The sequence below is a fragment of the Pelodiscus sinensis genome, chromosome 4 (genome assembly GCF_049634645.1).
Source record: "Pelodiscus sinensis isolate JC-2024 chromosome 4, ASM4963464v1, whole genome shotgun sequence".
NCBI classification, from domain to species: domain Eukaryota; kingdom Metazoa; phylum Chordata; order Testudines; family Trionychidae; genus Pelodiscus; species Pelodiscus sinensis.
In genome coordinates this window covers 76,035,382-76,048,649 of record NC_134714.1, presented here as the reverse complement: position 1 = coordinate 76,048,649, position 13,268 = coordinate 76,035,382, and the positions used below count along the sequence as shown (strand labels likewise).

Here is a 13,268-nt window from a genome sequence, read left to right as displayed (position 1 = left end):
CTCTGCAGAAACCTGTCCCCCCCCAGCACCCTGACCCCTGCTGCAGAAACCTGTCCTGGCACCCTGCCACCTCTCCCCTGCTCCCACTGGCATCCTGTTCTCTGCTCCAGAACCCACTAGCACTCCTCCCTAGTACTGTATCCCCTGCTCCCAAATGACTTTATGGGTCAGACACACCTGACTCAAGGCAGGTTCCCTGCCATTCTCATAAATAAAGACAATGCAGAAACTTTTTGTGTTTAACATAGTATTCTATTTAAAAATGAAGCCTGGCCAACAAACCCTCAATTGGGGCCAAGCCACAACCACTCCTGCACTCCCTCTTCCCCAGGCCCTAGATCTGAGCCTATCAAACACTGGAAGCTCATGCCCTCAGACCCTCACATACCCCAACCCAAATTCCTGCACCCTCACATCCGCAAGCCTGTGGCTTGCTTAGTATCCCAACACTGCCCAGCCTGGAGCCCCCTCCCCGAGCCAGTGTCCCCTTCTCCACCTCCACCTGCATCCAGATTTCCTCCCAGAGCTTGCACCTCTCACCCCTTCCCACACCCAAATCCCTCATTCTCACCCCAGAGCCTACACATCCTGTCTCAACACAGCAAGGGTCCAGCTAGACTGCAGGAGTTTTTCAGGATTCTGGAGATATCCCAGAAAAACTCTTCTGCATCCAGGGTTGTGTTTGTTCTTCTGCTTTTTTAGTGGAAGAGCAAACAGGCTCTTTTGGTCACCCCTATATTCCTTTTTCCACAAGGAATAAGGTGGCTTCCAAAAGAAGGTTTTTTTTCCCCTGACATTTGGTCCAGTGTAGACAGGCCAAATGTTGGAAAAACCTTTTCCTACAGAATAATAATAATAAAAAAAATAAACAGCAGTATAAGGATTGGGGATAGCAAGTGATGGAGAGGAGAAGAATAGAGAGGGCGGGGCTTCAAGGAAGGGGCAGGGCTTCAAGTAAGGGGCGAGGCGGTAGATCTTGGCTTGGTCTGTCATTTAAAAAGTGATCTTGGGTGTAAAAAGCTTGGAGACCACTGATCTACAGAATACTTCCCCCCACCCCTCCATCTTTCTGTTCACCAAAATAAACCCTGATATTTACCCAGAAAAACCACTAGCAATTTTTTGCATTGATTTTTCACTTGCTTCTCTTGTAGTAGTAAACACTGAAATTCCTGGAGAAAAATTCAATAAAATTCAAACTGAAAATGAAGGGCCCTATGTACACAGCTCTCTAATAGCTAAGGCCGCAAAATGTGGTTGGACAAATTCCTGGATATTTAACCACATAAATTTAATCTTTAATTCCTAGAGACTCCAGGATAATCCTAAAGGGCTGGCAACCTACCAGCAGCCCTTCCCAGTTAGGCCGCTTTTTAGTAGTGTACTGCCCCCTCACTGCCTCCACCTGCCAGAATCTTTCCTGTAGCAGGGAAAGACTCCAGCAGCAGAGAAAGACTTCACTTTCAGCAGCGGGGAGCTACCATTTTTTGTTGCCTCCCCTCTGCTAGAAAACTTTAATGTGTGTAGCTACACACATCACCGTGAGTGTGGACACAGCTTGTTTTTCACTATTGCATATACATGTCCACTACACGCCACCACCGCCTAACCCTTGTCCAAAGGCAAAGTCTATGGTAGAAAGGGGAGTTGGATCCATGTGTCCAGGATTTTATTATTCACCATCTTTCACACAATTATCTGCTAGTTTAAGGTGAAAGCTCCTACTGGACAGCAGACATTCCATTGCCAAACAAAACACCTCCCAAAAAAGCAAAACAGTGTCACCCTGCACTCTAATTAATATTGGAACCTCCACTCGTGACTAGAAACCAAATTCAAGCAATTACTGGAACATCACAGACATCCTGCTCCATCTGTTTAGAGTGCAATAACAGTGCAATTTAGTGCCTTTAAAAATGATGGCTCTGACAGTAGCTTAGCAGCTCATTAGTACACTGAGTATTTGCCTTTTAATGGTTAGTCATCAGGCTAAAGAGATCGGTTTGCCATTGTAAATGGGAATTAATGTATAGCAACTACCTTGATTTAACAAAATCTTTAAAAAAAAAAAAGACTTGATCTTGGATATTCAACCAACATTGTATTATTTCTAGAAAGTAGCCATGTATTCTGAATGTTACATGGCGGTACGTTTTCATGCAGAAATAATATAGCAATACCCATTATAATCATGTTGCTTCAGTGGACTTGTCCTCCCTTTCTGTGTGTGTAAGATGGGTCTATAGTTTAGATAATACTACCCATTATAGGAACTGGCAGCGCTAAGTACTGTGCCACAGTACACTCCAAGAATCTTGGCTGTCTAATGTTATTAGATTTCTGCAATGCTCCTACCCATTCTAGATTTTTGAGAGGAGAGAAACAATTCCACTCTAGGAGTAATCACACAGGAAGTGGGTGGTTGAAAATGACACAAAAGGTTTGTGGGGGCTCTTTTTATCTCTGTAAACTGAACAGTGTGATTTATTTCCCGCTCAAATAAGTCCGTTTATTTCAGAATGAAAGACAGTTCAAACATCAGCCTGCTAGTTTCTCCACATATGCTTTTTTTAGTTCTGGTGCAAGACTGCAAATATAGCTTCTTGGTTAAAAGTTTCACTCACTTTTTCTCCCCTCACAAGTTTGTCCTAAGATTGCCATTAATACCTCTCCACTGGTGTGATGCCATTAATACATAGCACTGGTGTGATGCTCGATTGAGGCAGAGTACTGGCATGTGATATTCAGAGTACACCTAAAAGAAGCCAGCAGATAATATTCCCGCTTCCACATCTCAACAGCACATTGCTAAAGCGATGTGCTTTTGCGCAAGAGAGCATCCGCGCTGTGTGGACACCCTTGCACAAGGAAGTTCTGATGGCCACCTGCGCTTTTTGAGATAGGGGTTTCTTGTGCAAAACAAGCCTGTTGCACAAAAAGGCATGTGGATGCTCAAGAACTCTTATGCAAAAAGGAGTTATGCCTCGTAGAAGGAGGCATACCTACACCGCAAAAAGCCCTCTGTTCTGTCGATTGACTATAGATTTTCTTGCTCAAAAACGCATCTCAGTAAAATTGTTACTGTAGCATGATGTCAGTGGGAGATGAGGGTGTTTAGCAACAGGCAGGAACAGGCCCCCAAGAAAATGGATGCTTTTTAAACTGGCATATTGTACAGAAAAGCAGGGTAATTTAGAAAGTACTAACTTTTTCCCTTTTCAGCACTTCAGTTTTCAGCCCATATGGTTATCAACAGTCTTCTCAATCTGCAATGCTATAAATTATACATAGTTATTTTTATAACAGAAGCAAATTATCATAGCAGCATCTGAATTAAAGGATCCCCTCTTTGTTCCAAAGGACCTACTCTTCTGTGAACTAGTTCAAGGCAGCGGTGTTACTAATGTGAAAGGTATGACAAGTCTAACAGAGTGGGGGAAAAAGGGGCCTGTGTGTATTTATACAAATAAGAGATCCATACCCTCAAGCAGTTCACTAGAGTGGAAAAAATCTAGTTAATCTTTCTGGAGCCAACTCAGAAAAGGCAGCCACAGTCCCTAACTTGTTTAGAAAGAAACAACAAATGGCTTGGTAGCACTTTATAGACTAACAAAAGATGTGGATGGTATCATGAGCTTTCGTGGGCACAGCCCACTCCTTCAGATGACCGGAGTTATCTTCAGTCATCTGAAGAAGTGGGCTGTGCCTACGAAAGCTCATAATACCATCTACATGTTTTGTTAGTCTATAACAGTTGTCCCCAACGTGGTACCCGCGGGTGCCATGGCGCCCGCAGGGGCATTTATGTGCGCCCACCGAACGATCTGGGCTGACCCTGGCCCCTGGACAGACGCATGGCAGCCCCAAAAGGTTATAGACCAGTGGTCTCCAAAGTGCTACCAGACCATTTTTTCTGTAAGAGACTAACTCGGCTACCCCCTGAAGCTTTTGTTTAGAAAGGAAATAGTTACAGCATGTCCCTTTTGTTTGGTGAGGAAGGAGAGGCAGGAAGGGGAGAAAGATTTAAGAGGCCATTTAAGCATAATTTTTAAAGTTGTAAAATGTTCTTTGTCATCTCTTCTGCTTTATGATTTTTCCTCACTCCCCCCCCCTTATTTATTCTTGGATCTGCACTTCTAACACTTGTCATCTGAAGAAGTGGGTTGCGCCCACAAAAGCTCATGCCATCTACATGTTTTGTTAGTCTTTAAGGTGCTACTAATCCATTTGTTGTTTTTAAAGTTTTTCCTGCTACAGATTAACTCAGCTACCCCTCTGAATTTTATGATTACTGTTAGAGGAACAAGGGCTGTGAACAGTTCAATACAAAAACAGACTTGCTTCTTCATCTGAAGTTTTAGCAAGTACAGCCTCTCTCCGAGTTACGAACGAGTTACAGACCAAACACTTAGCAGTAACTCAAACCCCATTGAGTTACACGTGACCACGCTGTTCGCAAGCGCGGGTTGCATTTGTAACTCGGGGACCGCCTTTACAACCGCTCCATGGGAGCTTTGGTCGTAAGTGCAAACGGTCATAACTCGACCGTTCGCAATTCGGGGAGCGGCTGTAGTTTCCAGTGATGGTCTCTGCCAAATGGTGATTCCAGTGATGGTCTCTGCCAAATGGTGATTCATTTGCCAGAACAGCTGATTAGGAGGCAAATGCTACTTTGAGGAGGAAAGCAGAGCTGTCAGACTTTTTCCCTCAAGGAATCTCCCTTTCATGTTCCCAGTGCCAAATGATGTGTAACATTTAAGTCCCTTGCTACCTACTTATAAAACTTTACTATGATAATAGTGACAAAGTGCTACATTTAACAGAGTCTTTGTCTCTTTGCCTTGTTCAGTTAGGGCTCAGGTGCCTTACTCGAGTTAAGAGGTTTAATCTCACATTTTTATGAAAGAATGAGATCTGACAACGATTTTCATCTCTGGGGTCATTCACTCCCTCTCTTCTTATATGCCAGGCAGATGTATGCAATGCAAAAGGAAGATGCATTGGGGTAGAGGATAATGGCACTATAGGGTCCTGCAACTAGTTCATGCAATTGCTAATTTCCCACCAGACTAATGCAAATTTCATCAATCCATTAACGGAATGCCCCAGAGAGAAAAGGGCATTAATACTGACAACCTTGTCACTATGAACAGGAAAAGCTGCATTCTTAAAAAAGTTTGATGATATTGGCATTGCTATGACCCTGTCAGATTCTGCAGTCTGAAGTGGGTCAGGCCAGCTCAATCTGGAAGAGCCAGCTCCTGCTCTGGGGCAGCCTGTGTTGGCTGTTCAGCTGTTCCCGGGGAAACGGGGGTGGGAGCACAACTTGCATCCCCAACCCTGGGGAGAGACTGCTTAGGAATCAAGGTTAAATAATTCACTGAGTGGAGTGTTTCCTCCTTGGTCTGTGCAGAACTCATGCCCCATTGTGGCACTGCTGGGTGCTTTCCCTCAAGTGAGATATAGAAAACATGCATTGACCAGTGTTCCCTTTAATTTTTTATGTCTGTGTGTGAATCCATATTACGATGACGTGCAACACATCACCTCCATATTGATGCATGTAACAAAATTCATTGTGCACGTGGATGGGGGTAGGATCAAGAGGTTTGGAGTGTGGAAAGTGGTGAAGGATCTGGCTAAGGATGAGGGTTTATGGTGTTGGAGAAGGCTCAGGGCCAGGAGAAAGTATTGGGGTGCATGCTGTGGCTAAGGGCATGAGATCTGCGATGGGGTCGGAGATGAGGGGCTTTGGGTACAGATTCCCCCCAGGAGAAAGGGTTTCCCCACAATCCTCTCTCACTGCAGCAGTTCCAGGCCAGTTAAGAAGTACTTTTTGCCAGCCATAGCATCTCTGGGGAGGTTGAGTGGGGGGGGGGGGGGGGAAGGCATCCCTTCCCCCCCAGCACATCTGTGGCAGCTCCCTACTGGAGCCAGCATGCCTCTCCCGAGCATGCTCCTCTGGCCTCAGAAAAGAGCTTCTATGGCTGTGGGAGAGGGACCTCTTCCCGAGGAGCTATGTGTGAGGCAGCCCTGAGCCCCTATGTGGGGCGTATTAGGCAGCTGCACAGCTTAGAGGGAACTTAGGCACAGACCACTGGTGGTGGTCCCACAAGCCACTGAATTCTATGGGAACAGAATTGGACCTTTAATTTGATGGAAGTTGGTATGTAAATGTAAATTATTTACTACTGAGCCTACTCTAGAATCCAAACAATAGGTGAAGAACTGTCCCAGATTGAGGTTCTGATAGAGGAGGTTTTGGAACAAACAGATACACTGAACTATAATACGCAACCTGTACTAGATGATATTTACCCAAGATTTCTGAAGCAACTACTTCAGAGCAATTACAGAACTACTAACTGTGGTATGTAACCAATTGCTTAAAAATCAGCCTCTCTACCAGATGACTGGAGGATAGCTAATGTGATGCCAATTTTAAAAAGACACTACACAGATAACCCTGGCAACTAGAGGCCAGTAAACCTAACTTTAGTACCTGGCAAAGTGGCTGAAACTGTAGCAAAGAGCAGAATTAGAAGACAAACAAATGAACACATTTTGTTTGGGTAGAGTCTCCATGACTTATGTAAAGGGAAATCATAGCTCACCAATTCTTTGAGGGAGGTCAATAAAAATGCAGACCAGGGTGATCCAGTGGATATAGTGAAGTTCGACTTCCATAAAAATCTTTGACAAGGTCTCTATAGCTTTTAAGCAGAGTAGGCAATTAAGGAATGAGAGGGAAGGTCTCTCATGGGTCAATAACTATTTAAAAAGGCAGGAAACAAAGAGTAGGAATATATGGTCAGTTTTCAGAATGGAGAGGGGTAAATAGCAGGGTCCATCAGGAATCTGTACTGAGACCAGTGCTGTTCAAATTAATAAAAAATGATCTGGAAAAAGGATAAATAGTGAGGAGAAAAAATTTGCAAACAATACAAAATTACTCCAAATAGTTAAATCCAAACCTGACTTCAAAGAATTACAAGAGGATCTCTCAAAACTGGGTGACATGGTATCACAATAACAGATGGAATCCAGTGTTGATAAATGCAAAGTAATACACATTGGGAAATATAATGCCAACTATACATATAAAACAAAGGGGTCTAAATTAGCAGTGATCATCAAGAAAGATAAATAGCTATTGTGGCTCCTTCTCTGAAAACATCCACTCAATGTGGATCAGCAGTCAAAAAAGCTAACAATAAAGCTAGCCATGAGGAAAGGGATAGATAATAAGAAAGTAATATCATACTGCCACTATATAAATCCATGGTATCCTCACATCTTCAGAGCTGCATAAGGTTCTGGCTGTCCTATCTCAAAAAAGATATATTAGAAACGGAAAAAATACAAAGATGAGCAACAAAACGATAGGGACATGGAACAGCTTCCATACAAGGAGAGATCAAAAATATTGGGTCTGTTCAGAGTGGGGAGCAAGGATTGATAGAGCAGTGTTTCCTGATTTTATTTGACCACAGAACCCTTTTCAGCTTAAAATAATTTGAAGGAACCCCTAGGGTTCCCAGAATAAAATTTGGCAAGCAAAAAAAAAAAAAAAAAAAAAACCGCCAGAATTGGTCGAGCAACAAAACCTGCAAAATACTCTGTCTCTTTAAGAGGGGGTGGGGCAATGCTGCATTCTCGCGGAACCCTTACTTTCGCTTTTCAGAACCCTGGGGTTCCACAGAGCACCAATTGGGAAACACTGTGATAGAGGTCTATAAAATGTGAACAGTGTGGTGTAAATGAATATGGAAAGTAAAGTGTTATGAAAGAAAGTATTATGTGAAGGGGTAAGTGAAATAAAACAGAACAAAATCACCCAACAAAAGTAATAGGCAGCAGGTTTAAAACAAACATATGGAAATACTAATTCACACAATGCACAGGCAACTTTGTTGCCAGTGGACGTTGAAAGCAAAAACTATAGCTGGGTTAAAGAAAGGATGGGTCCATCAATGGCTATTAGACAAGATTGTCAGAGTGTCCCTAAGCCTCTGGCTGCTAGAGGCTGGGACTAGCTGACAGGAGATGGATTGCTTGATGGTTTCCCTTTCATGTCCATTCCCTTTGAGAAATCTGGTAATGGCTGCTGTCAAAGGATTGGATACTGGGCTAGCTGAACAATTTGTCTGACCCAATATGGCTATTTTTATGTTCTAAGGTTTATTCCCTCAGAATAAGCACCATCTTCTCTGAAAGCAAACTGTAAAAACACTGACTACATGAGGCAATGGAAGGGTAGAGTAAAGACGGAGGACATTCTTAAGGAGATATTCTAATAAGAGAGCCTTAGAACTTAGGTGAGTGTCCAAAATGGATCTCCAAACTTTTGAAGGTTAATCACTAGCCTAATCAGCCTCCTCTTCCTTCCACCTCCAAAACATTGAACTGAAGCACAAAATAAATGGCTGTTTTCAAAAATCAATTTATAATCCCCAAATAAAAGCAGACATAAGCAGAAATTCCTAACACTCTACATTGTACTTATTTCATCCACACTTCTTATGATCTTGAAGGAATCACTGGCCCTTCTGAACTTTTTAATTAAAGAAATAAAAGGCTATTTAAGAGAGGGGAGGAGATTGCTGGAATCTATCCAAGTCCTAGCTGGGAAAGGAAGAGCTGCTAGATTTATATTAGATGAACTCATAAATCTTCATCCACCCTTTGCAGAGCTCTAAAGCTAAAAATAACTCCAGCGCCTGCAGGACTTCAACATTTGGATTAATCAAGTCTTGTGGTGCTAGAGGGAAAAAATGCTACAGGAACAAAGTGCTAGAGGATTCAGGGCCAGAGTGTACAGGCAAGGACGCAGCATCCAGAGAACCAACTGCTGTTTATTTCAGGTTCAAGCAGATGTTCTAGGATGATTACAGAAGAGGAAGGGGGGGGGGAAAAAAATCTCAATCACAAAATAGTCTATTAGGGCTTGTCTACACTATGGAGAAGATGGCTGGTGCTGCAGTTGATCTTCCAGGGTTTGAATTAGCGGGTCTAGTGAAGACCTGCTAATTCAAACTGAGAGGGTGCTCCAGTTGGTGCTGATAGTCCTGCTCCTCACAGGAGCAAGGGATGTGAGGATGGCGTCAAAAAACAATTTAAGGTACTTCAATCCCAGCTAAGTAACTGACATAGCTGGAGTTGAGTATCTTACATTTACTGGTGTGCCTGAAGCAAGCCAGATACAATTACCACACACTATGCAAATTCTAAAAATACTTAAAAATAGGTAAATGATTTAGCAACTGGAGGGAAACAGGGAAACAAATCGGAAACTGCAAAAGAATACAAGTAAACAGGACTAGAGATAAGTGAGACCCACCGGCTACATCTACACTGGCCCCTTTTTCGAAAGGGGCGTGCTAATTTTAAACTTCGGAATAGGGAAATCTTCGAAGTAGGAATAAGAGATCCTCCGGAATAGGGCTTTATTCCGGAGGATCGGGCCAGTCTAGACGCTTTTTTCCGGCTTTTCCCCAAGCCGGAAAAAAGCGGCGGACATCTTTATTTAAATCCCGCGGGGGATATTTAAATCCCCCGCGGATTTCCCTATTCCGAAGTTTAAAATTAGCACGCCCCTTTCAAAAAAGGGGCCAGTGTAGACGTAGCCACCCTGTTTTCTACAGCAGAACCTCAGTTACAAACACTTTGGAAATGGAGGCCGTGTGTAACTCTGAACAAAATATTATGGTTCTTTTAGAAGTTTACAACTGAACATTGATTTAATACCGTTGTGGAACTTTACTATGCAGGTGCTCTCCCTTCATATTTTTAGTAGTTTACATTTAAACACAGTACCATACTTTGCTTTTTTGGGGGGGGTGGAGGGAGAGGTTCTGTTGCTGCCTGACTGCATGCTTCTGGTTCCAAATGAAGTGTGTGATTGACTGGTCTGTTTGCATCTCTTAGATTTTACTGTACTCTATATATTGTGTCCCCTTTTGTGATGGTACTATTTTGTCCCACTGTGTTTTCAATAAATCAAGCAATGGGGCTTTTGTAGCTTCCCTTGGGATGCTCCTCCATAATCAAACAGATCTTGCTGTTCTGAAGTTTCTCCTGATAGCTAGTTTTTCCTCACATTGTTCCTCAAGAGTGAGATGTGGTTCATACAAGAAACTTTTAGCCTCACTTTTGCTGATGTAGCATGCCTTATACTTACTACAACATTGAGAAGCAGAAGCCCTCTTTCCTCTCTCTCGCTAAGCTGTTTGTGGCTCCCCCTTCTGACCACCACCCATTACATCAGATGAAGCTTTGGAAATGCTATTTCTGTTGCAATTTTTTGACTAGCAAATGGAAGTCCGTATTAACAGATGTCACTCTAGTGACACTGCACTGGCATAAGTACTCGAGAGGTTATACCTTCCCTTTTATTTCCAGGAAGATTGTCACCTTTACATCTCCCAACAAGATTCCTAGTCACATAGCGCCTTAGCACATTCTCCAAAGGGCTCTTGGTTACTATTGCCACTTAACAGACTGAAGAAAGAATGATATTCTAGTTTCCCCAATAGATCATGTTTATCTGGGGCCATCTTAGCAGCAGGTACAGCTTGTTGTTGACTTCACCCAAGTTGTTTTCCCAGTTGTTACACTGGTTTTAGAGTGGCTGTGGGCCACCGAAAAGTGCTACCGAAAAGAAAAATAATGCAGTTGTTTGCGATTGAGGAAAAACAATTAAGAGTGCATGTTCAAAGTCATAAGATAGAAGGGGAAAATATGACATATCACTAGGCATATCAGAAGACTGGTTTGTGTTTTGATTGACACACTCATTAACAATACTGTGCTTAACTCAAGGAGAATGAAAGGAGAGAGAGCGAGCGAGCGTTCAAACAATCGTTTCAGTTACTTACTTTAGGGTCTGCACACTTGAACTTTAACCTTTCCACCATCTCCAGCATGGCCACCTTCAGGTCAACAGGTTCTCTATTCTACAAGAAAGAGAGGGCAGAGGTCACTAAACAGCATGCATTTTAACTTTACCAAGCACAACAAGGATTTTCACAGGACAATGGGCTACAGCAATTTTTCAGCTAATTCTATCAGCCAAATTGCAGCAAACCCATGAATACATTTGCTTGCTCTTCTGAGACTATTTTTGTTCAAGCAAAAGGCTCAAGGAAGAAAAAAACCAAACCAGCCGCCAAGTGAGCTGAGAAGACTATTGGAATGAAAATGAAATGCAATTGCACAGGCTGACTCATTCATTGCTTTGTCTTATAGCTCAGCTGCACCCATGTTCACTGAATTAGGGCCCAATCCTATAAAATGCTCATTGCTCCCCAGCTACAACTAAAGCCAATGGCTCAGCAATTTGCAGGATGCACTCAGGACTTTACAGGATAAGGCTCTTCCTGAGGCTCTGCAAGAATGGGGTGGCCTAGGTCCAGTAACATTTATTTTCTATAATGGGCACTAGCTGCCTGATAATTTAATCTTGCACTTTTTGTATATCTATTTATAAATGGGAGCAGTGAGGGATATTATAAAAGGAAAGAACTAATTAAGGAAGCAATCAAGAGTTCATACTTCAGAAGAGAGAAGAAGTGAAGTGTGAGGCACTTATGGAATCCCTGGAATATTCATTTCTTTGCTTCAACTGTTCTCTACAAAAAATTAAATTACACTTATTTGAAAAGAATGATCCCAAATACAAGAGTTAAACAGGAATCTTATGTAGGGATGTAAAGGAGTTGTCTGGTAGTTGCATCCCCCGCTGCCTCTGTATCAGAGGCAGCAAAGCTGGAGGGGGGAGAGCAGGAGCCAGTGCTTGGGGGAGCTGTCTTAAAAGCAGCAGTGTGGGGGGATGGGGTTGCAAGAGGGGAGGCTGCCACAAAGCAGACTCTCTCTGCTGCAGGTCCAGGCTTGCTGCAGGCAGAGGCTGCTCCACATCCCATCCACAAAGGGGTCCCGGGTCGTGCCAGGTCCAGTAGCTACCCCTGCTACAGCTCTGCAGTTTAAATGTAGTAAGAGCCAGGAGGACAGGGCAGACCCGGGACCTACCCTTGCTGCGGCTCTGCTGTTTAAATGTAAATAGAATGTCTATCAACTACACGATTAGTTATTCACTCACTTCCTAACAAGTAGGGGACTATACGAATAATTGATAAAACCTAGGTTTATCAGTTAATCTAGTTGACTACTCACGTTTCCCCCTTCCCCACCGTTGCTATACCAGAGGCAGAAAGGAGCCTCCAGCACTGGCACCGCTGTGCCATCTGCCTCCCTTCCCCCCGTTCTGCTGCCTCTGAGCCGCTGCTCATAGTAGGCCCAGGCTCGTCACAGACATTGGCTGCTCTGGCAGTAGCCCCTGTCCGTAGGGAGCTTGGACCCCCTGTGGACAGCGGCTGCTGCCACCTCACACTGCTGCCTCTGCATCAGAGGCAGCAGTGCAGGATGGCAGAGGGCTCCCCAGGAATTCACTGGCTGCCGGCCCCGCCCCTGGAAACTATAGAATAGTCAATTAACTACTAAGAATTTATGCCGTTAGTCGACTATTCTATTACCCAATATCTAACATCCCTAGTCTTAAGGCAATTTTTTCCAAAGATACACCTATCAGAATGGCATTTAAAAGAGCAATTGACATCCCATGGGAAATATTCTTGGGCATGTTGCACAGAAAGGAGGAAAGCATACAAGTACATCTCCTTGTGCATTCTGCAGAGGCTACCCAGAACCCCAGTGCAAGAAGTGCACCTGCTTGTAGTTGCTCAGCAAGCCAGGTCTTTTTTTGGTGCCAACTGCCATTTTGAATTTTCCTGGTCTCGCCCCAGTCCTCAGCAGCCAGCTGTGTTATCACCAACACTACTGGCCAGAAGACCTTTGGCACCAAATACATGTCTGGGTTCAAAAGCCAAGAGAGATCAACACATTACCACAAGGAACCTGACAGCTCCAGCTGATGGGCACCATTGCTACTCAAAAACCTCACTGTCAATAATTCTTTTTGCCTGCCTGTGGGGGCAGAACCAGCACCCCAACAGCACATAGGAAAAACTGCATAGGCAGTAACCAAGCTCTCCCCCACGAGGGAGAGTCAACAAACCAGTTGAATCCAACCATGACCGAGGAATGTGGTCCAAACTCCACCAGAGAAGAGCCGTATAGTAGTTGGGCCACATTCGGTTTGACTACTCTGCAGCTTGGAGCTAGCCCCGCAGCTTGGACATATAAATTCAGAGGCGATGTGTAGTTTGGGGGAGGAAAATGTGAGGTCACATCCCCCTCCCCATTTCTGCCAG

The 13,268-nt window shown here is 43.7% G+C and overlaps 1 protein-coding gene across 6 annotated transcripts in view; it reads right to left on the bottom strand.

Annotated features, from left to right (window-relative positions):
• TRIM44 (tripartite motif containing 44) overlaps positions 1-13,268 on the bottom strand; it is a 103,619-nt gene that overhangs the window by 78,902 nt on the left and 11,449 nt on the right. For all 6 annotated transcript variants that reach the window (XM_075927487.1, XM_075927486.1, XM_075927491.1 and 3 more), the window contains exon 2: positions 10,878-10,955. In XM_075927487.1, coding sequence (XP_075783602.1) covers positions 10,878-10,955 — 78 coding nt within the window. The remainder of the gene's footprint in view (positions 1-10,877; positions 10,956-13,268) is intronic.